At 35.3% G+C, this 24873-nt stretch overlaps 1 protein-coding gene across 1 annotated transcript; it reads left to right on the top strand.

Annotated features, from left to right (window-relative positions):
• Positions 1-1754: 1754 nt before the first annotated feature.
• LOC136042119 (uncharacterized) lies at positions 1755-23893 on the top strand. The gene is made up of 4 exons (XM_065727019.1): positions 1755-2049; positions 4709-4860; positions 16690-16822; positions 23453-23893. Exons 1-4 carry the CDS (start codon positions 1861-1863, stop codon positions 23738-23740), a joined length of 762 nt encoding a protein of 253 aa, XP_065583091.1. The 5' UTR covers positions 1755-1860; the 3' UTR covers positions 23741-23893.
• Positions 23894-24873: the final 980 nt, after the last annotated feature.

The following is a 24873-nucleotide window of genomic DNA, read 5'->3' as shown; positions in this document are numbered from 1 at the left end:
ATTGCCGTTGTTACTGTCTTCCACTTATGCCACAACTCTCATGAATGTCGCTCCACAATGCCGAACTACAGTACAATATTTTACTAATATGCTGTCTTACTGCATCTTCCAGATCCTCGGCAATTTCGTCTATGGCCTCAACTTCACAACTTCATAGCTCATATTTTAATGCTTTCTCAACTTTCTTTACATTCCTCTTGTTTTCATATGATCAATCACTACAGATAATTCTTATAAAACCCCTTTTCCTCTCTACAATTGTTTTAATGAAATCAAATTTAAAAATAATTGGAATTTTAATAATAAAAGAGCTAAATGATAATAATAGTAACAGAACTGAATAATGAGTTGTGATTAATCATGCAACTATTGATAACCTATATTTGACTATTGCTGTCCATGATACTTGACTTAGAAAATCTCTCATAAATGGTATTGTATTTTACCCCAACCGTATGGCCACTGAGCTGCTGAAACCGATACCCAAAAAAGCTACGTGTGTTTGGCCTTTTAGTCTCTTGCATGTAGGGATAAATCCTTCTAAGTAAATATCAAACAATTGTCTTTCCATCAGTATGAAAAAAGAAGAAGCAACAGATTCAATACTAGGTATTCTAACTAATTTATTTAGATCACTGAACCTCAATTTTTGTAACAAAACAATTATCAAATCCACGTTCTAAATCTTGTTGTTTTGATATTGAAACTTTAATGCAAGAACGGCTTGAGGTTTTCCATAAGTATAGACTTTTATGGTTTCAGTGTAGTTATAGCAAGTTACGTGTTTATAAGCTTATACGGATGCATACTATGCAACCACAATTTTTTTGCACATAAATTCTATGGACTATTGCTACCAATTGCTAAAAGAATCTTGCATAACTTTCAGTGCTTCTGCTTGAAATAATAAAATTTCTTCTACATCTAAAAAAAAATTACAAACTTGCTTACACACTTTGTGTATTCGTTGTATGTTCAATGGTTTTTTTTATCAATGCTTTGTTTTCCTGTATATTACGTTAATGGCATATGCTTATCTTTCTCCATTTTTTTAATTACTTTCTTTTAGTCTTACCCATTAAGGCTACACCTCCTGATTGTTAATTAATCATTCTTGATCAAATAAGATTTTAGTATGTCTTTTTTTTATCACCACTTATATCATGTTCTTACAATATAGGAATACGTAAAACAGCTATACAAGAAAATATGTAATATATGAGAGAAAGGTTGAGATGACTAGGACACCTTCCATGGATGAAGAATAAATGGTTGCCAAACATTGTCTTTGTCAACCAATAATCTAGCGCTAAATTAAAAGCAAGTCGTCCCTGAATAGAATGAAAGGAGGAAGTAAGCAGAAATTTAAGGGAAACTGGAACTTTTTGGAAGGGTATAAAGATGGAAGCTTTTGTACATATTGGAATAGAGGAAGAGTTAGCGTACCTGTGTTGGGCTCAAGGGACTTGATAATGCAAAGAGTTGCTAGTAGTAGCAATAAAAGTAAATTCCACCGTTAATAAAGCTCTACGTAAGGTGCGATAACTATTATCTATGATGTTTTTCCAAAATGAAAAAAATATTTCAAATGATATGATTATTTGAGGGAAATTTCAGTAGAACTGATTTTAAATGTTTTTCTGAAAATAAGTGTATATTTTTATGAATGTTTCGTCGTTTAAATAGTGAAATCTACTTTTTTTTCTTTTTTAAAGGTAGCGAATCATTAACCCAAATTTAAAATTCATTCACCATTATCATCATTCATCCATCTATATTCATTCCATCTATATCCATCTGAATATATTCATTCATCATTAGCCCAAATTTAAATCTAATGTGATCTTTTTTTATGAGGAAATGGAGGAGGAAAACTCTGCAAATTTGTATCGGCGAAGGTTAGAAAAGAACCAGAGAAGTGCAACAGATCTTTACAGTTCACTGGGAAAACACACGCAGGACATAATTGTTACTCTTAGTGATTCTAAACGCAGTACCAGCATTCAACAGTTGCTCTTGGATGAAATAAGCAGGCTTAAGACAGTGAAGGTAGGCCGAGCCTAAAAGGTTAACAAAGAATTTGTGAACATTTAAATTTTGTTTTGAATCAACGCCTGGAAAACCCTTTAGTGGTAGTTCTGCTAATTTGTTAATCTATTCAGATAGGCTAGCTTAAGTCAAGAGGGTAAATATGCAGTTCTAAATGTAATTTACTTGGGTCAAAGTGAAAGCATCACTTGATACCTTTTTTATTCTCTTTCACACTTCAATAACTGCTGCTAAGCATAAAATTGGAACATTTAAAAAAAACCTGGCCTAGGAATATGTCAAACACATCACTTGATGCCTTTTTTATGTTCTTTTGAAATATAAAAGGTTAATCACTTTCCTTTGCAATTTCATTTTAATCTCTTTGTGGACTTTCAAAGATGATACCTTTTTTGTTTCTCTTTCAGACTTCAATAAATGCTGCTAAGCATAAAATTAGAACATTTTAGAAAAATGATGTAGGAATAAGTCAAAGACATCACTTAATTCCTTTTTATGTTCTTTTGAAATATAATAGGCTAATCACTTTCCTTTGACATTTCATTTTAATCTCTTTGTGGACCTTCCAAGATGATACCTTTTTCTGTTTATCTTTCACACTTCAATAAATGCTGCTAAGCATAAAATTAGTATATTTTAGAAAATCCGACCTAGGAATATGTCAAAAACATCACTTAATACCTGTTTATGTTCTTTTGAAATATAATAGGCTAATCACTTTCCTTTGCAATTTAATTTGAATATCTGGTAAAACTAGAGCAAACAGTATTACTGGCTTTCATATAAAGTGAATATACTACTTGATGCTTTTTTTTAATGCTCTTTACAAATATAATAATTGCTTTTACTGGAAATTCAGATTTAAGCACTTTTTGACCTCTTAAAAATGACCTAAATATGGGGTATAAAAAAGGCTAAGAAAATTTTCACCCTAGATCAGGGCAATGTTATTGTAATTCCTTATTATAAAGACCATAAGGCTTCAATGTTTTATTATTATTTGTTTTTTGTCTTTTTACCAGGGGTACTTCATATGGAAGAGGTGGTTGAATAAACTTTGGAGGGGGGTCTTTCAATTGGAAGTTCTAGTGCCGTTTTTAAGAAGCAAAAGCAATTGGAGGGAAACTAGCCCCTCTCCTTGCCCTTTTCCGCCCAAGGAGTTCAAATAAAATTTTTAAGACATTCATTTTGTTAAAAGAAAGTTCGAAGATCACACAACAAACACTCCAGGGTCAAAACAATCCCCCAGAGCTCAGGGTAGGTGTTGTAAGATACGTCCTAGGCCTATAAGGTTTTATTAAGGGTTTTTAAAATAGTTCAAAGATCAGATACTCCCCATCAATTTAAAAAAATAACTATTAATGCTATTATATTCCAAAAAATAAAGGAGCTGACCCAAGGCCCTTCATGACCTGAACCCCCCCCCCCCCCCTACAAAAAAATAACACAACAATATATTAACAATATTTTATTCTTAAACCTAAGGGAGCTGACCCCTGGCCCTTCATAGCTCAATCTCCCTCCCCTCCCCAAAAATAAAAAACAAACAAAACAAAAACAACCTATCAATGATCTTTATTCCAAAACTTATTTGAGCTGACCATGACTCACCATGGCCTGACTCTGCCCCTCCCCCTCCCCCAAAAAACATTATTTCAAAACTTTTGAAACATTTATTTCAGAACTTATGGGAGTTGACTCCTAGTACACCACGGCCTGACCCATGGCGTACCATTACTCGATTTCTGGCCCATCATGGTCTGACCAACCCCTTCAAAAAATTTATTATCTATATTTTCTTCAAAACTAACAGGAGTTGACCTTGGCCCTCCATGGCCTGATCCCCTCCAAACAAAACAACTTATTAATTATATTTTATTCCAAAACTTATGAGAACTTACCTGGGGTCCTCCTTGGCCCAAAATCCCCCCCTCCAAGAAAAAAATTAATGATATGATATTCAAAAACTTAAAGGAGCTAACCCCTGGCCCTCCGTGGCTCAATCTGCCTCCCCCTCCCCTGAAAAAGTAATAATTTTTTATTCCAAACCGGATGGAGCTGATCCATGGCCTGACCTCCCCCACAAAAAAAAATTATTAACAGCAACTTATTCCAAAATTTATGGAAGCTCACCCCTGACTCCCCATGGCCTGAAAATGTTTTCTGATAATATTTTATTCCGAGACTTTAGGAGCTAACCCCTGTTCCTATATGTTCCGCCCCCCCCACCAAAAAAAAACAAGTTCGTGTTTGGATTCACATTTCTTGTTAAGTTGGCCCTTTAATATTTTTCAGCTCTAAAATTATATTTACTGAAACTATAGAAAGAAACATTGACAATCAAAGCAGACATTGTCATTTGTAAGAAATATCAGGAATTGGAATTGTTGGACAAAAAATCAGAAATTTGGCTAAACTGAATTTCTGTTCCAGTCAAAGGGCAACATTATATAAAAGAACAAAAACGAATATAAAAAAAACTACAAGAATCATGAAACAGATAGATTTTGTAGTTACTTTGATTCTTGAGCCCGCATGGCCAAAACTTAGTTGCATGTGCTAATATCTTGAAGTAAATGAGTTGTGAGTGCTTGTAATTCATTTTCAATTGGATTTTTAATAGTATTCAACACTCAGATGATATTGTTTCAAACTATAGGAAAAGGCATTGAAATTCCAATCAGACGTTGGCATCTGTAAGCAATATCAAGAAGAGCTTCTTAGAACTGTGTGTTATGTTGGAGAAAAAATCAGTAGTTTGGCCAAAGTGAATAAAGAGATGAAAGGGATGTCACATTTACTATTTGCCAAGTAAGCAGTCTAATACTAAAAAAACTAAAACAAATACTAAAATAATACAAAAAAAAAAGTTTGGCCAAATTGAAGAAAGAGATGAAAGGTATGTCACATTTGCCGTTTACCATTAACTAAGCAGTATAATACTAAAAACATAAATACTAAAATAATACAAAAAAAAAGTTTGGCCAAACTGAAGAAAGAGATGAAAGCGATGTCACATTTACCATTTACCATTAAGTAAGCAGTCTAATACTAAAAAAAGAATAAAAAATAGAATTTAATTTTCAATGAAGTTGGTTCCTTTTGCCAGGGGACCAATTTAGGGCTACTAAATCCATGCAGGGCCTTGTTTAAGTGCCAAACCAAATGAATATAAAACATAGTATTTAATTATTTTTAACTAAAAATATTGTTTATGTTACACATTGTTTTTGTTGTCGTTTTTTTTTTATCAGGATTGGGCACCGATTTTCAATCAGCATGATGGGAGGGCCTGTAGTGTTTCTTGTGTCTTTGCCCACTCCCATCGCCTCTCCCCAAAAATTATTAAATAAAAATGATGTGCCTTTTTGACTAGTTCAAGTTCAAGTTCTATTAATTTTCATAAAATAACAATAACAAAACATCCCAAAGGGGTCAATGGCCCGTTATTTGGGAAACGGCATACAATAAATAAAGAATCAAAAAACTTGTAATAAATTTACTAACCGACGTCTAAATATACCTATATAAGGAAAAGAAATCAACTCGCCAGCAGTCCCCACGAAACAGGGACCCTCACATCACCTGACAATAAAATACAAATTAAATTCTCTGTGTCATTGAAGATACAACACCAACAAAACAACAACCCCCCCCAAAAAAAGAAGAAAATAAACCATAAGAAGCATTTAATAAGAAGCTTTTAAATAAGAAACTTTAATAAGAACCAAGTTCCAGGCATGCCCCACAGTCACAGCCAGGCCGAAGTCTGAACGAACCGAGGGACCAGCTGGAATCATCACATCCTCCCGGTTACGAACCATATACAAATTTACTTCCCCTACTAGTTTGAGAAGTCCCGAAAAACAACATGGGAGATCTCCCTGGAAGTATTGATATGCCAACGAAGATAGAGATAAAACATAAACATCTTTAATTTTGAGGAGGTCAAGAGGAGTGTGTGTAGCCGACTGGAGAATTCTCGCCGCTTTCTCATAAAGATTGTGAATAGGAGCAAGTACCGAGGGAAATGTGGACATCCACACAGACGAACAGTAACATATATAAGGGTAAATCAGAGAGAAGTATAAAAGACGGAGGATAGGGAAAGGAAATAAACGCTTTGATTTTTGGATGATCCCAAGTCCACGGGAAATTTTCACTCTTATTATTTGAATTTGCCACTTAAATGATAAATTTTCATCCAAAAGAACTCCTAGGAATCGCACATATCGATCCGGGGGACGACTTATGGAGTCGCTTGGTGTATGAAGCTCAGCAATTGTGGGGCAGCTCACACCTTTAAGAGAAAAAATAAGAAGGTATGATTTTTTACATTTTAAGTTAGTTGATTTATGTCAAACCAAAAGAGTATTTTCTCAGTCATTGCTTGAAGCTTTAGAATAAGGGATGATTCATCCAGAGCTGCAGCACCTAAAGTAGTATCATCTGCAAATGCTATTAATTCTTCTCGACTATCAGGTGTGAACACTAACGTACTCTGAGAGTAAAATTTGTGAAACAATCCACAGCCAACATTGTTAATTGGGGTGATAAAAAGTCGGTAGAGATCGTTCACATAGATGAGGAAGAGGGTTGGCCCAAGAATAGAACCTTGGGGTACTCCATACTCAATTGGAACTTTTTCGTCTGTAACTTCCGTGGCGATATATCTGTCAGTTAGGTATGACGAGAACCAAGACAATGCTTCCCCACGGAGACCAAGATGACAAAGTTTACCAATGAGAATCTTATGTGTTAAACTGTCAAAAGTCTTCTTTACATAAAAAAAAATGGCTACATGAATAAGATTAGAATCTAAAAAGATCGTCGTATAAACTGAAGAAGTCTATTACAAGCATGTTCTGTAGAATACTTTGCACGAAACCCAGACTGATACTGATGGAAAAAAAATAGCTTCAAGAAATCTCACCAGACGTTTGAGCATTGCCCTTTCAAATATCTTAGAGAACACTGACAAAAGAGAGATCGGCCTGTAGTTCCCAGGATCCTTTCGGTCACCTCCTTTAAAGAGAGCTATCACACGTGCAAGTTTAAGACGTTGGGGGAATACTCCTAGTTGAAATGACCTATTAGTCAAATGGTAAATTGGGGTGATAATCGATGGAAGAATATGTTTAATTACTTTAGCAGAAATTTGCTCAAAACCTGCTGAAGAATTATTTAAAGAGAAAACAATATTTCTAATTTCCTGCACCGTAACCTCCCTAAGAACCATTGATTTCAAGCACGAGGGACCTAAGAACTACATCCAAGACTGTGACACAGAGGAATAAGAAACGCTATTAGAAGTTTTTTTCCCTATCTCCGCAAAGAATTTGTTCATATGATGTCGTATTTGGCCTTTTATATACCGCAATCAACAAATCTCTTTGTAAAATATACAGTTTTAGCTCTGCGAATAATTGATTTTAGAAAATTACAGTACAACTTAAATGCTTCTAACTTGGCATTATTCGTTTTTTTTTATACTCCTTCCAAAGATTCTGCTTCCTTTTCATTGACTTTAGGACTCTGGATGTCAACCAGGGAGCTTTAGGTGTCGATCTTTTTGGTCGAGGATTTTTTAAAGGAGCTTTTAGACAATAAGACGTGAATTTTTCCTTAACAGTGTCATAAAATCGGCCAAATATGTCGTTATAATTGCCTAAACTAATATTCTCTGGTAAAAAAAAAATCCCGTTTATGTGTACCAAGATCTTCTTTCAAGCTATCCAGCTCCACTGGTGAGCATCAAAATCTCGGTTTATCCTGGGGGACTAATCTTTGTGGATTTTGGAGGATTCGAAACAGGGCTGAAACTGGCAAATGGTCGGAAATGTCAGAAAACAGCACTTCATTCTTAATGGAGTGTTGTGATGAAAAATATTGTCGATTAATGTTGCTGACTGGCTTGAAATCCTTGTCGGTATGTTTATACAAGGAGCCAATCCGTACCAAATTAGTGAAGACAAGAGATTAGAAGCCTGCCTAGATGACGATTTTGCAAGGTCAAGGTTAAAGTCACTCATCAATATAACTTCATATTTTTCAGCAAAAAATTTCCTAAGAACGTCTTCTAATGTTTTGAAAAATTCAGTCGCAGATCCGCTTGGAGAACGATATACTTCGCCAATTATTCCTTAGTGTTAATTGGGATTTCAATAAAAAGTGACTCAAATATTTTTTCATTATTTATGTATAAATCACATCTTAGTACAGCCTCAAAATTATTTTGGATGTAAAATCCGAGTCCACCTTTTTTGCCCATCTTGCGGTTAAGAAAAACCGACCTATAACCGGGAATATCCAAAAATACCTAATTATTCTCATTCAAAAATGTTTCACAGATACCAATAATTGCTGGGCACGAATCCCTACATAATAATTGAATATCGTCGAACGAAGAAATTAGGTCCTGAACGTTAAGATGCACAACCGGAAAAACATCACCCCACCGAGCTCCGGAGCCCCAAAATCTCAGCTCCTCCACAAACATGCAATCAATAATATTTTCAAAATTTTCATCAAAACTTGTATTGGGGGCTTTACCAACCGGATTATTTATAATTTCATTAAAATTAACTCCCTTAAATTCATTATCATTTAATCTCCCTAATGTTATGTTGGCGTTAATCGCCAACGGAGAGTCAAATTTAACCATAATTACTTACTGAAACAGATGATCAAGAGCCATGCTGTAGTCGCGTGAACACCAGTGACGTCAACTGCTTAACATTCCCAAGTAAAAAGGCTGAGAAACGAATTTTATTATTTTGATCTGAAACAAGAAAAAAATGACAAGTAAAATAGCACAGGAATGTGTAAATACTGAGGGAAGGAAAGAAAAATAAAAGGGAAAAATACAATAAGACAAACAACAATAAAGAACAGCACATTTTTTTAATATATATTATATAGAGTGGAAGCGAGCATTCGCTAATGATCATGCGTCAGAATCAAAATCAGTACTGGTCGAGGGGAAAACTAGGGAAAACGGGTCGTAGCATGCATTATCAACCTTGATCCACTTGGAACTAGGGGTCTTTTTGGATTCTAGCCATAATCTAGTCCCCTTTTGAACCACCTTGGTGTGAAACACTTTATCGGAGGCAACTTTACAATTTCTTAAATTATAAGCCGTACTCAGAAGCTATTTCTGACGTTTAGCCAATTCGAATGGAAGGTCAATACTGACGCTTTTCCCCATATTTCTTAGATTACGAACACTAGCTGTAATATTATCCTTATGTCGAAGATTTATATCGAAGAATTTAAAGGATTAAGGATTTAATCCTTATGTCGAAGGTCCGATGCCGGGCGCGAGCTTTGTCTGATGGGACGTTTAGCCTGGCTTCTAAGTCTATAGATGGCCATAAACTTAATATCCCTGTAGTTCCGTATCGACATTCTGATAAAAAATCATTAACAGTTTCTTCAATGTTTTCATTTTCCTTGTTGGGTATTCCATGGATAAGAAGATTCTTGCGTTTAACGTACAATTCGGTTCTTAAACACTGGTTTTTAACTGCAACAAGTGCAGATTTCAAGCCAGTGTTTTCTTTTTTAACGCTTCATTCTCCCTAAGAATATTTTCAATCAGTTGCTTCAAGTCGTCAATGCGCTCATCGAAATACTTTTTCGAGACAAACATCGATAATTATATTATATCAGTAATTAATATATTGCTAAATATATGGTACGCTCGCTTCTTTCCTCAACTCATCAAATCGACATATAAAGAAACTTACAGGCATGGGCCCCTTTCTTCATAAAATCGAAATGTGAGGGGCCCATGAATTAACAGTGCAGTAATTGATATTAAAACTCAAAACGAGCAGAAATTAGCATGAGTAGGGCTGATAACCCCCATGATTCTCAAGACCAAAATATAATTTGTACTTTACTAAAAAAAGCAAATAACCGTGGATTGTCAGTTTAATTGATCTATACTGATATTTATTCCTTAAAGTTTTGATAACTTTTTATTAGGAATATAAAAAAAGTGGAAACATTAAAAAAATTTTTTTCAGTAAAAGCGCAAATTATCTTGAGAAGGCGTGGGGTTTATCAGCCCTACTCATGTTAATTTCTACTTGTTTTGAGTTTTACTCGGCTATTCATTTTATTATGTATTTATTTATTGATAGTGACTTATGGTAGTTTTGTGTTTGGAAACTTATTTAACTTATTTTTTGCTCATTTTTAGCTAAATAGAGCTCTTTAGTTTTCTTTGAAAAACTTTTTTTTGTGGAAAAAGTTTTTTAAGCTAATCTTTGTTCGTTTTTATTGATATAGTCTTTTTCACAGAAAGAAAAAGTAATGTATTTCATCTTTTCAGTTATTTTCTATCCCTAGTTTGGGTCTATATTTGTATGATGGAGAATTTTTTCTACAAATTTCAATCCAAATAAAACTTAATATCATTCCCAAAAAATTATATCTATGCTCTATGACAACCTGGATAAACTTATAAGAGCAGACGTAGTAATAGTAGTTGACCCAAAAGTTTCAACTTAATACCCCCAGTTGTTCTCAATATATTGCTGATGTTTCTTATTGGCAACCATAAACGCGAGGCCTTTTGATTTAGTTTAAAGCGACATTTAGTTTTAAAGCATAATGGGCCAATTGCATAGTTGCGGGGGGTTGATATGCCCAATATTCCTAAAGACATGGTTGCTGGATTATTCAACAAATGGTTGTCCCAAAATTTTGACTGGATGTGTTTGGAAAATGAATGGGCTCGAGAGAAAGGCTGCATGCCCTCCAATCTCTTTTTACTCATAAAAAGGGCACTAGATTTTTTAATTTTGAATCTAATTAGCTCCTTTACAAGTTTCGATGATATTTCTAGTAGTTATAGAGTGGTACCACCTATGATATTGCATGTATTCTCTTTTGAAAACCTTTATGCATATACTTTTTTTCGTCTATTTGACACTCCTTCTAAACGTTCTGTAGAAGTTTTACCTTAATACCCTTAGTGTCATTGGTGGTAGTATTAAGTGTACACAGAGTGTCTTTTGGCTACTCCAAAATCCCCCACAACCGACCCTTAAGGGTCTAATTTAATAATATAAGGTGTTCTTCAGATATTGTTTTGTCACCTTTTTGAAAGTCCACACTCTCATAGTTTGTTTTAATTTATTTCAACAAATGCCTAAATATCCATTAAAAGCTGTACCTTAATGCCCTTAGCTTGCGCAGTCGCAATAGTTATAGCAGTATTAGTAGTAGTATGCGTATAATACCTTTGGTTTCTTCAACATCCGCTTCAGCATAAGCTGACAGTTTCGGCTTAATACCGTCAACCGTTCCTGAAGCATTTCCATGCGTCTGCTTGACAACCTTTGTTGGTCATTGTGTGTTTCGAATTTGTTCCATACAGTTTTTATATATCCCAAAATTTCGGCTTAATATCCTTAGTTTTAACAGAAGTAGTAGCAGTAGAATTGGTCGTAGAATCAGTAGCATTAGGATGCAAATATTTTTTTCTGGTTGTTTCAACGTCCCTCACAATAAGCCCTGTTATTTTCAACTTCACACATCTAACTGTTTCTAAGATATTGCTGTAACACTCTTTTGGCAACCTATATACAGACGACGTGTTGTGATTCAGTTTGCCTTCCCCCTCAAAATTCTTTGAAAATTTCACCTTCATATCCATAGATATAGTGGTAATAGTCGTCACAGTAGTAGTATTGATATTACCAATGGAAGTATTGAATAGCAGTAGTACTACTAGCATTAGTTGTATTAACATATTGCCTTTTGGTCTGTAGAACATTCTTCTCATTCAGTCCTGGAAGTCTCAACTTAATTCAATTAGCTATTGCTATGAGATTGCTGGTATGTCCTTTTATTAACCCGCATCTTTATATAATTATTAAATTTTCATCTCAATGCTCTTAACCTTAATAATTGTTGTAATAGAAGTGGTAGCATGAGTAGTAGTAGTAAATTTGGCAGTAACAGCAGTATTAGCAACAGTGTACACATATTGCCTCTTTGTGAGATGATCTCCACCTTTAAGCATTCTCTGAAAGCTCCAACTTTAATACCCAAGTTAATAGTTGAGATTTACAATTTTGACAGTGTGTATGTAATAGTAATAGTAGTGGTGGTTGTTGTAGTAGTAGTGGTAGCATGCAATATCCCTTATCATTTCCTGAATTTTCCAAATTAACGTACTCAGTTTTTCCTGTTTTACACCCTTTTGACAATCTGTATACACATAGCGTGTTTTAGAATTAGTTCAACATTCTCTGGAAGGTTCACTTGAATCCCCGAAGTCTTCTTGGAAAGTAAAATTCAAGCATGCATACCTTTCCCAATAACATACGCTATATGTAAACAATAAACGAATTGCTTGCGCTATTAGCCTAGCTTACAGCGCTTTAAACTCCTAGACCCACAGCGTAATACCCTGAGTTTTTCATGTGATATTGCTTAGTCACGATTTTGACAATCTGTAGACACATAGTGTATCTTGTATAGTTTTCACCCCCCTCAACGTTCCCCGAAGGCTTCAACTTAATACCCTATTCCATTCCCGAGATGTTGCATCCATGCCATTTTGACAACTTGGATGCATTAAAATTCTTTTGACTTAGTTTGATAATAGATATATCAGTAGTTGCAGTAGTAATTGTTGCAGTAGCAGCCTCAAGCGGTAGCAGTAGCAATCACAAGTAGTCGCAGTAGCAGCCACATGTAGTCGGAGTCTTAAGTGGTCAGGGTCACTGTGTCAGGTTTTTGTAGTCGTGTTCATAAATAGCTGCAGATGCAAGTAATTGTTTCAGTCGCAGTCGTAAGTAGTCGGAAACCCAATTAGTTGCAGTCGCAAGTAGTCACAAACACAAGCATTGAAAGTCGTAATTAGTCAAAGGTCCATTTATAAATAGTCACAGTTGCTGTAGTGGTATAAGTAGTAGTTGTCATAATAGTAGTTGTATTAGTCCTGAAAGGCTAAATTTAATACCCTCAACCATTACTGAGATATTGTTGATGCTTCCCTTTTATTACTTGCATGTATGTAGTCCGTTTGATTTAGTTCAATATGCACAACAACACCCCCTGAAAGTCTCTCCTTAGTGCCGTTAGCCATGCCAGAAATATGGCAGATGCCCTTTTTAACATCCATATGTAATTAAAATCCTCCCCCCTCGACATACCCTGAAATTTTCAACTTAATACTTTTAGTTGTTCCTAAGATATGGTAATTACGCCCTTCTCACAAACTTGGATGGACATTTCATCTTTTGGTTTTGTTTAACCTCCCATTAACATGCTCTGAAAGTTCTAACGTAACACCACTAGCTCATCCTCGGATGTTACAAATATGTCCTTTTTACAATCTAGGTCCTCTTTAGGACCTTTTGATTTAGTTTTACACTCCCCTCAGCTCTCCCTGAAAAATAAAGCTTAAATCTCTATTCAGTTTCTGAGACATTGTATCTCTGCCATTTTGACAGCCTGGATGCGCTTAAATTCTTTTGAATTAATTCAATATTTGAAGAAAGACTAGTTGTAGTAGCCCTGAGAGTCAACTCAATAACCTCAGTTGCTCCTGAGATATTCCTGTTACACCTTTTTGACAACCAGCATGTGCATTGTGCCTTTTGGTTTAGTTATATTAACAACACAAACTTTCACTGAATATTTCAATTCTGTACCCTCTTCTGTTCCTGAGTTCTTGCATCTGTACAACTTTTACATACTGGATTCACCTAAATTCTTTTGATTTATTTCCATAGTAGTTACGTAGCAACGGTAGTTGTAGAAGGAGCAGCTACTTGAAAAGTTTCAATTTAATATCCTCAGCTTTTCCCAAAATAATGCTGATCCGCCCTCTCGATAAACAGCATGTAATTAGTGCCTTTTCATTTAGTTTTACTTAGCTTTTTGAAAGTTTCAACATACCATACGCAGCGCCTCAGATATTGCATGTATGCTTTACACTTTCCTCCGCGTGGAATTTGTATATTTGGAATCAGCATAAAAAATCGAATCGTATTAATTGTTATCAAAATTTCTTTTTTTTAGAGTTTCTGCTACTATTGGGCCACGTTGCTCCTTACTTGCATTTAATTACATTGAACTGTTTGATGTTTGATTCAACGAAATTGGCATGCATTATGGTATTTGTCCCGCTTTTAGAATGATTACTATCATTACACCTATTTATAAAACATCAAAACACAAACATGGTTATTTTCTTCTAGAAACGTGGATATAACAGTCACACATTGGTGCTCTTCTTCCAATACCAAGGAAGATAATTAGGAGTTTTTCTAAGGGAGGGGAGGCTAATTCCCTAAATTTACCCTCCCCCTGAATATCAAATATATACCCTGCATTGTATGTACGCAATGAATTTCTCACACACGACTCTTGTCAAATTGATTGACGTCTGGAAAAGGGGCTTTTCAGAAGGAGACAAAGATGCTACAACAAAAAGAGACACTTATAGATTGCTAATTTTATGTTTATTTTATGGTTTTCTTCAAATTTTGGACCATTCATTCTCAACCCCCCTTCCACCTAATGTTCTCACATAGCAATATGCTAAGCAAAAAAATACTTCCATAGACCAATGAGGGTAATTGAAAGTTTTTCTAAGGGAGGGGGGCTAAATGTCTAAAAAGTGTGTGCTCACTCAACAATTTTTAATTGTCCTAAGAGAGGGAATCTTTGAGACCGCTTTTAGAGTGAGTCCTTTCCCTCCGTGTGTATGAGTGAGTTGGTAGAATATTTTACAATCCATATATCTACATATCTTCGGGAAGGCCCTACATTTTTCTAGATTGTTTTTCTTTATAATATTGGCAATAGATAGTGTAGATCCTTCGGCAAGGTGTACAAAATTATCACGTGTGAGAGGCCCCATAGCGTTGATTCCTAGCTCAGTCACACATTCTATGCTGAAGTAATTCATAGCGACATGATTGTCCATTGTTGCTGAATAGGTATCTGATACTAATCTTAATCCAAGACCTGATTTAGGCCTAAAGTTTCATTTTGGTGTTGATGCGACTTCATGTTGACGCAGAGACCTATATCGAGAGTAATTCTTGCCACCATTAACCATCACGTGGTAAAATTACCAAGGTTAAAATTCTGAAAAATTAGAAAAATGAGGTAGTTTTAACTTACGAATGGGCGATTGGATCTCAATGAAATCTGATATTTAGAAGGATATCGTGTCTCAAAGCTCTTATTTTAAATCCCGACCGGATCTGGTGACATTGGGGGGAGTTCGGGGTGGGGGAACCTAAAATAGACGATTAGATTGGAGGGATCGGGATGAAACTTGGTGGAAAAAATAAGCAGAAGTCTTAGATACGTGATTTACATAATTGGAACTGATCCGCTCTATTGGCGGGGGGGGGGGGGGGGTAATTCTGAAAAATTAGAAAAAATGACGTATTTTTAACTTACGAAGAAGTGATCGGATCTTCATGAAACTTCATATTTAGAAGGATTTTGTAACTCAGATCTCTTGTTTTAAATCTCAACCGGATCCAGCGTCATTGGGGGGGGGGGGGGACCGGAAATCTTAGAAAATGCTTAAAGCGGAGAGATCAGGATGAAACTGGATGGGAAGAATAAACACCTGTCTAAGATACGTGACTGACATAACCGGACCGGATCTGCTCTCTTTGGTGGAGTTTGGGGGGGGGGGGTCATTTGGGAAATTGAGGTATTTGTAACTTACGAAAGAGTGACCAGATCTTAATGAAATTTGATATTTAGAAGGAACTTGTGCTTTAAATCTCTAATTTTAAATTCCGACCAGATCCTGTGACATTGGGGGGAGTTGGAGGGGGAAACCGGAATTCTTGGAAAACGTGAAAATTGGGGTATTTTTATCTTACGAATAGGTGATCGGATCTTAATGAAATTTGATATTTAGAAGGAATTCATGTCTCAGAGCTCTTATTTCAAATCCCAACCAGATCTTTTGACATTGGAGGGAGTTGGAGGGGAAAATCTTGGAAAACACTTGGAGTGGAGGAATCGGGATGAAGCTTGGTGGATAGAATAAGCAAATGCCATTGACACGTGATTGACATAACCGTACTGGATTCGCTCTCTTTGAGGAAGTTGGGGGGAGGGGTTCAGTGATTTGGCGAGTTTGGTGCTTCTGGACGTGCTTGGACGGTGAAAATTGGTAGGCGTGTCAGGGAGCTGCACAAATTGACTTGATAAAGTCATTTTCCCAGATCAGATCTTAATGAATTTTGATATTTAGAAGGACATCGTGACTCAGAGCTCTTCTTTTAAATCCTGACCGGCATTAAGCCTCTGATATTCCTTTAAAATCAATCTATTGATTCTTAGAATTTTGTTAGAGCTCATACCATATGAGCTCTTGGCTCTTAGCTCTTCTTGCCTCGTCACAAGTGCCATATGAGCTCTTAGCTCTTGTTATTTTATTGTCTTGGTGGGGTTGGTGTGTTTTTGTATTTTCTTAGGTGAGAAAGGCTGCTCCTCCCAGCCACAACGGTACATCCTGAGCTTAAATTTTATTCCCTGACAATGCTTTCAGTTAAAAGAAAATTTTTCTAATGAAAGTTAAATATGAATCTATATGTATTAAACGTTGTTCCCTAAATCTAATGTTATCATTAACAGGGACGGAGAAGGCTCATCCGCTAGGCAAGATGATGCCCAAGAGCATGCAGAAAAATCACCAGTACAATCATCGGCCTCACTTGAACTTAATTCAATCGCCATGCCTGAGCTTCAAAAAGGGATATTGACTCTGGTAAGCTTTAAAAAAATGTTTCCTCCAAAATTTTCTACTATAAGTCGCAAGTCCTGATATATTGTGTAGAATTCAACGGTACTTCAACTAAACCTTGGAAATATAAACAAGAATGGTGATTGAGTTGTAAGTTTTGGGTTTGAGCTATTTGTCTTTTTAAACTATGTCCTGAAACCTTGAGTAAGGATTATGCTTTGAAATTACTTGCTGAAAATTGAAATCTTAAACGGAATTTTGAAAAATCTATTCCAAAATCTTACAAAGGATGTCAGTCATTATATTCATGAACTTATTAAAAATGTCTTTTATCAAGGACATAACTAAAGTAATGTGGCTTTGAGGAAGTTCAAATTTTGTAAAGCAGCAACGATCAAGTGACATTGCTAATTTCTGGCTGGTAATTTCTGGTAATTTCTTTTAATGGAAAGCAAAATTGTTAGATCTTCCAAAGAAATTGAAATTCTTTTAAAGATCCTTCAGAAATAACCTCAATCGTGAACACTTAACGTTGTGTAACAGGAAGATATTCGTATGTAGAGAAATAGTGCTGTCTGAGTAAAGAGGGATGGGGTTTTAATGTATTTTTTTCAGGCTACTTTGTGTGGATGGAGTTATTGTGAAAACGTAGTCAAGCATGATTGGAGGACAAAACTCCGCCTCTTACGCCATTCTTAGTTGCTCCTCTCCCCTCCTAAAGGTATCAGTTCAAATTTATGAAATAAACGTATATTCAAAATGGTCAAAAGTTCATATAACCAGGTCTCCATGGATGATATGACTCACCATAGCATCTGTGGCTGGGATTGTAAATTATAAAAATTTTCCATTGCTTAAATATGTATTTTTATATTGGCGGAGGGGGTGTGTGTAACCCTGGGTCTCCAAAAAGCTGGGTGTATTAAGGGGAAACTTTCAGGAAATTTAGAGGAGGATGTGCAAAAGACTCCTTGTTCATGTAGGTTGTCAAAATGATTTATCCGCAGTATCTCAGGAATGGCTAATGATGCTTAGTGGAACCTTTCAGGATATGTTGAGGGGAATGTTAAAGTAAATCAGAAGAACACTACGTCTATCTACGTTGTCAAAAATACGTATGTGAAATATCTCAGGAATGGTTAAGGGTAACATGTTGAACCTATCAGGGAATGTTTGGGGATATGTTAAACAATTTTTTTTCAAATTCCAAATCGTTTATTGTAAGCAGGATACACTTTCTTATGCATGGTCAAAACATAGTTTTTTTTTCAATTTGGTTATAAAATAAAAAATACTGATATTATGTGAGCTTTGCATACTAGGGAAGTCCACTGGGATCGCGATGGGGATGATAAAGATTTTGGTGCTGGCTCATGACGGACAATGTCCACTGTGCTTGTAGATAAAACGGGGGACTGAACACTTGCAGGTAAACAAGCGACCTAACTAATAAGCCCGCCTGCCTAGAGTCTCAGGCGATCGACCGAGTTTTAGGATTGACACATGACCAACAAGTCCCCTGGACTCGCAGGCGAACGGGGCGAACTATATTTTTCATACTGTTTGGATAAACGGCGGGAGCAACTAATGTTCTCTTAAATAATACTCTCTAATCCTCAAATACTTGTGTTTTAGCTTTTAGGGAGGCATGGGGATGAGGAGGAATGTTGAGCCAACCTACATGCAAAGTTCCTCACGACGGACAAATAGGAGGTCAAGTTCAAATGCTTTTAGATAAAAAGAGTAAAGCGACGAGGAACTTTCATTGTTATCTCTTCGGAATCCGTCCAATTTTATCACTTTGTTCCATTTGTTTTCTTTTTTCTAGAAAACTTTTTTAGAATAAAAATAAGATATTGAAGAATATTTATCTCTGCCATATTTTCTAGCAATTTTTTCTTTCAAAAGGGTGTATCTGCTGTTTCTCAGAGATGGCTTTGGCTATTTAGTTGAAACTTCTTGGGTATGTTGAAGGGGCTGTTGAACTAAATCAAAAGACATTATATGAATCAAGGTTGTCAAAGAAGCACATGTACAAAATCTCAGGGACAATGAAGGTTATTAGGTTGAATTTTTCTGGGAACGCTAAGGGGGCCCAAGACATAGTGTTCTAAGGCACTATGTACATCCTGGTCATCAAAAGGACGGGTCTTCTAAATCTCAGGAACGGCTAAGGGAATAAACCAAAAACTTTCTCGGAATGTTTACTGGGATGTTGAACTAAATCAAAGCTCACTAAGTGCATCCAGGTTGTCAAAAAGGTGTATAGGCAATATCTCAGGAATGGCTTAGGATGTTAAGTATAAATTTTCAGGGAATGTTGAACTAAATCTAAAGACACTTCGTATGGGCATCCAGGTTGTCAGAAAGGTGTATGTACAATATCTCAGGAGTGTTTAAGGGTATGAGTCTAAGACTCTTAGGGAATACTATGAAAAAAGAATTGAACTTAAATCCAAAGACATAATATGCTCTCAAAAGAGGCCAACATGCAACGCCTAGAGAACTGCTAAGTGTATCAAGTTGAAACTTTAAGGGGTTATGAGCGGGATGTTAAAGTAAAAAAGACATTATCCAGTTTGTCGAATGGACATATCTCCAATACCAAAGACTGGCCAATGGTTTATCTTGGAACCAACTAAGGTTATTAAGTTGAAACTTTCAGGGAACATTGAGGAGCGAGAAAAAGACGCACTTTTAACTGAAAAAGACGCACTATGTGCATCTATATTTTCAACCGAGTGTATCAGCAATATGGTAGGATGGGCATAAAGTTGTAACTGGGCATAAAGTTGGCGGCTTTTAAAAGAGATACTGGATCCGATCCAAAGACAATTTGTACATATATCAGTGTTGTCAAAAGGAAGTTTCTGTAGTTTCTCAGGAAGAACAATGGGTAACAAGTGGAAACTGTCAGGAAGTGTTGAGGGGCAGGTTGAACTAAATCTAGAGACGTTATCTGCTTACAGATTATCGAAAAAGTATCAGCAATACTTCTATAATGGCTAAGGGTATCAAGCTTAACTTTCAAAGAATGTTAAGAAGAATACTGAATTAATTCAAAAGACAGTATTTGCATCCAGGTTGTCAAAAAATGTGTGTGCAATGCAGTGCTGTCACTTACTTGAAGTACTTTTACTTGAAGTACTACTTAAGTAAAATTTTCCATTACTTCTACTTGTACTTAAGTAAAAACTCAAGGGTGTACTTATCACTTGATACTTAAGTAAGATTACGAAATACTTATTACTTAAGATACCTTTAATGTACCTGTTTTTCAAATACTTTACCTTTGACACGAAACTTTTGTGTGTCTGTGCTTCGGCAATGTACAGGAAAACATCACCCTTTAGATTTAGAGTAAGCTCAGATATACCTCCATGTCCTATTTTTGGATATGAAATAAGGTATTTGTTTTTGACAAAAACAATTATAGTATTATTAACAGTTGGTTTAATTTTGTTTAAAAACTATATAACAAAGAAAATTGAAATTATTTTGCAGTTCATTGGTCGACAGTGAGCTAAAATCCCTTGTTTTGTGCTAAATGTTGCATAATATAGTCCATTTGGGCTTATATTTCTAACATTAGTGTTTAAGTTTTGTAATCTCGTCAACTGAACCAGATTTCTACCATTTCATCATCTTCAGGACCATATTATTGGTAAAACTACTGAAGCTATGAATCTTAGCCCATCTAAATGTTGTCTGGAATAAACAAGTCTAGGTAATTCTAGCAGGATCTAATGCAGTGGTATTTTGTCAAATTCGTTTCAGCGAATTCTTTTTCTTTTTTCTGAAGGGAGAGGAAAAATTAGAAAAATGAGGTATTTTTAACTTGCGAGTGGGTGATTGGATCTTAATGAATTTTAATATTTAAAAGGACCTTGTGTCTCAGAGCTCTTATTTTAAATGCCGACCAGCTTTAAGCCTCTTATTTTCCTTTTTAAATCAAGCTATTGATTCATAGAATTTTGCTAGAGCTCATACCATATGAGCTCTTGGCTTTTCCGACCTTGTCACAAGTGCCATATTAGCTCTTAGCTCTTATTTTATTCCTTTTTTCTCAGAAGATTTTCGACTTAGTCTCATGGTTTTTGCCACTTCATGATGTGAAAACTGCTGCTAGAAATAGATAGGTTGCAACTTCTGCCGTATTGTCTTCTAGTATATTTAAATGTGTGCTTGCATCGTTCGTGCGTCCCCTTAAAAGCTCTGTTTCTTACGGTAATATTGGTTTGTCTTCTGTTGCATATGTAGACGACGTTCTTCTTTTTGCCCGGACTCGCCGATTGAGCCCTTATGCGGTCGCTCCATTCGTTGCTGGGACTGCAATTCTGCCATGTTCTTCTGTAGTTAGTTGGCTTGGTCTCTGTGTCGGTCCAGCACTTTCCACTACCTTTTCATCCCTAGTGAATGAAGCCGTGGAAAAGCTACGCATCGCTTACGGAAAAATATCCCCAAACAAAAGCCGTTACAATCGCAATGGTTCGTGCATGATTTATAACGCTTATTGCGCCCCTGTGCTTTTTTTTTATCACGCATGGCTCTTTTGTTTTTTTCTACCTGCGGCTTATTTTAGATATTGCAAATTTCTCCTCCGGCTTCCTAGATGGCACCAAAACAGAAAAATAATTTCTCGATTCGGTTTAATTGATGTGCCTTCTCGGATTCGGTCTTCCAGTGATAATTTATGTAAAAAGACTATACATATATATATATATATATATATATATATATATATATATATATATATATATATATATATATATATAGATAGATAGACAGATAGAATAAATACTTGAAGTAGTACTTGAAGTAATGCTTAAGTACAATTTTGGCAAGTAATTGATTTTTGATACTTAAGTTAGAATTTGGAAAGTACTTATTACTTGATATTTAAGTAAAAAAAAGCAATGAGTACTTAATACTTGATACTTAAGTAAAAATTTGGAGTACTTGTTGCAGCACTGGTGCAATGTTATAGGAACAGTTAAGGCTTTTAAACGAAAACTCTCTAGGTATGTTTAGCTAAATAAAAAAACTATGTCCATGTAATTCGTCAAAATAGACTATCTGCAACGTATTAGAACGGCTAAGGGTGTTATTTGAAACTTTAATGAAGATTATTGAACTAAATCAAAATTCACTATTTACATCCCTGTTGTATAAAAAGGGTGTATCTACAACGTCTCAGCAACGGCTAAGGGTTTTAAGTTGAAACCTCCAGGGAAGGCTTAGCGGGATTTTGAACTAAAGAAAAACGTTCTTTTTGTATCCAGGTTGCCAAAAGAATGTATCTTTTGGCAACCTGCCAAAAGATACAACCTGCCAATTCCTGTCTCAGGTACAGGAATTGGTGTGAATTAACAGCTTAGGGAACCCAGGTGAAATTTTGTTGGAGTGTTGTACGGGGAGATCAAGTAGATTTTAAATTTTTGCTTGGGAGCACCAAGGGGAGCATATCAAGAGCAATGAATGTTTGAAGAAAATTCTTTTTATATATTGTAGGTATATTTCTTTAGGATTGAGAGTCAGAGAAACATATTAGAAGAATATTAGGTAGGGACTGTATCATACAAGTACCGAAGAGATATACAGTCCTTGATAACATTTTATGTTTTTCAAATTGCGATATTCTATAACTGAAGGGTTTTATCCTGTCTTGAATATTTTTTTATGTTTAATTTCTTATTAATGAGTGAAATCACTGATAATACAAAAAATTCTTAGGCGATATTCTTTTTTATTTACAATTCAAAGGTAATGAAAAAGGGGGCAAAACGGCTGTAATATCTCAATAGGACAGTCGAAAAATATCTAAAACGGTCTTTTTGTTATTAATAATATTTCAGATTCACAGCCTGAAGCCTTTATCACCGAAAAAAAAAGAGAAGAAAAAAAAAGCAAAAATAAACTGTAAAATAAAACAATGCATATGGAAAAGGGAAGGGGAAATAAACGACTAAAACTAACATTTTAATAATGTCACACGTGCTAACAATCATCATTCAATAAGGCAACCCAGCGACAAAGCAGGATAAAATAGGCTGTCTTTCTTATAAATGGAATATCTTCAAATTTATTTCGCAATCCTAAAAATATGCTACAGTTGGATGGTTGACTTATAGAAGCCTAGCAAAACAAAATTCTATTATTTTTAAATATCCCCTAGGTTATAACTTGATCAAAATAAAATTACTGCGTTTAATAAATACCATGAATCTTTTCATATTCCCTGTATTGGACATCGTTAAGATGTGAGTTGTTATTGCTGGCTTTTTGTTTGTTTGTTCCCTTTTTATAGTAAATTTTTATTTATTTTTATTATTCTTTTTTTCTTTTTTTTTTGTATATGTTGATAAAGGCTTCTGGATGTGTAGTCGAAATATCTAAACCTTCATTATTATTAGTGGAAAACAACTTTTTTTGTTATGCTTCCGCTCTTATTAAAGTATTACTTTGTTTTTCTATATTTCAATAGAAAATTAATTTTAACCATAGAAAATTGGATTTTGCACCACATTATAAAAGAAATTGGGAATTTTTCCGTTTACATTGAAAACTGGGAATATATTAAATCATCAAGAAAAGTATTCATTTAGACAAATTTTATTTTTAGTTTCGTCTCTAATGTCAGCAAAAATTTTTCAGAGAACATCTGGATCTTCAGATGAGCCTTCAATTGAATTTCCAGTTGAAGTAATAAAAGATGCAAAAGTAAAAACCAAGATTATGCCTATTCGGCCTCATCGCGACAAAAAAAGTGGAGAAGCTATTCCTCCTATCGGTCCAAAAGCCTCTCCATCTTTACCTGTATTAAATTCTACTGCAGCTGCCTTCTTGGCATCTTATGATGGCCGAATGCACACACCTGAAGAACCCGAGATGACGCCTTTTTTATTAAAACGTTCCTCAGAAAAAAAGAGAGCCTTATTTTGATGCACCTTCAGCGCCATCCCTCTCAAATGTCACATTAAGACTCCTTGGAAAAAAAGTATTTATTTTCGTTTGGTGAAACTGTACCTCCATTTTGATTATTCCTGTTATTGTTTTTTGTACACGATATTCGAATTATATACGTATCTCAGTTAATTTTTTCATGTTTGAAACTTTTTCATTGAATTGGAGTCACTGTTTAGTAATTAGTTTGTATGTGTCCCTACAATAAATTGACTTCAGGATGTTCTAAACGATATTTGGATATAGGGTATTGAGGCCATCATCACCCTCAGGATTTCAACCAATGTGAAATAATGTTGTAGAAAAGCTTGCTAGACTACTGTAAAATAGGCATTAGGTATCGTTCTGACCATAGCCCACGTCTTGTCACAGCACCAATTCTTCTCAGCCTTTTCTGAAGCACCAAGGAATCAGATAGATCAAATTTACGCGGCAAATTTCCCTGCTATTTCTCCCTTTGAGAACTCAGTACATGTAAATATTGTTAAAATGTAGTCTTAAGATTTCGTTTTACATTTGTTTTTACCTTAGTAAATGTTTTTGCAATTATTTCACAAGTGTTAAAAAATACAGGAGTTTTCTTTTAACCTTAACATATTTCCAGACCCTGTATACTGTACAAAAATCTTAGGTAGAAAAAGAACTTTAGACTTGGACCCAAGCCTTGAGAAGAAAAACAAAGTAGGTTTAATAATACTACTTATGAAATTCGTTACCATTTTAATGAAAACTACTGCCATCTTCTAAAGATAATAGGACCACTAAATTAGAAAAGAGGAGGGGGGGGGAGGTGTAAGCAAAAACTACGGGTAATATTAAACTTCTTTAATAGAAAATATAACAGTTCAAAATAGGGATGAAACATTTAATCGACAGTGAACAGATATAACATTTTTAACTGGATTTTAAATTTTAACTGGACTGCTGATGGACATCTACTACTACTACTACTAATAACTCACTGCAGCACCAAGCCGCCTGAGGCCAACACAGCTACGCACGCTCCTCCTCCAACCTAATCTATTTAAAGCCTCCCTCTTTACACCCTCCCAGGAAGTTCCCATTTCCTTTAAATCCTTATTTATGACATCCTCCCAACCCAGACAAGGACG

Source organism: Artemia franciscana, unplaced genomic scaffold (assembly GCF_032884065.1).
Source record: "Artemia franciscana unplaced genomic scaffold, ASM3288406v1 PGA_scaffold_67, whole genome shotgun sequence".
Taxonomy (NCBI): Eukaryota; Metazoa; Arthropoda; class Branchiopoda; order Anostraca; family Artemiidae; genus Artemia; species Artemia franciscana.
This window is presented reverse-complemented; position numbering and strand designations above follow the sequence as displayed.

Excerpts from the sequence above, each read along its gene's own strand:
- LOC136042119 (XM_065727019.1), top strand. The coding sequence starts at position 1,861 with ATGGAGGAGGAAAACTCTGCAAATTTGTATCGGCGAAGGTTAGAAAAG. Across the intron at positions 2,050-4,708 it reads GCAGGCTTAAGACAGTGAAG|GAAAAGGCATTGAAATTCCA; the intron begins GTAGGCCGAGCC and ends TTCAAACTATAG. Across the intron at positions 16,823-23,452 it reads AAAAAGGGATATTGACTCTG|AGAACATCTGGATCTTCAGA; the intron begins GTAAGCTTTAAA and ends AAAATTTTTCAG.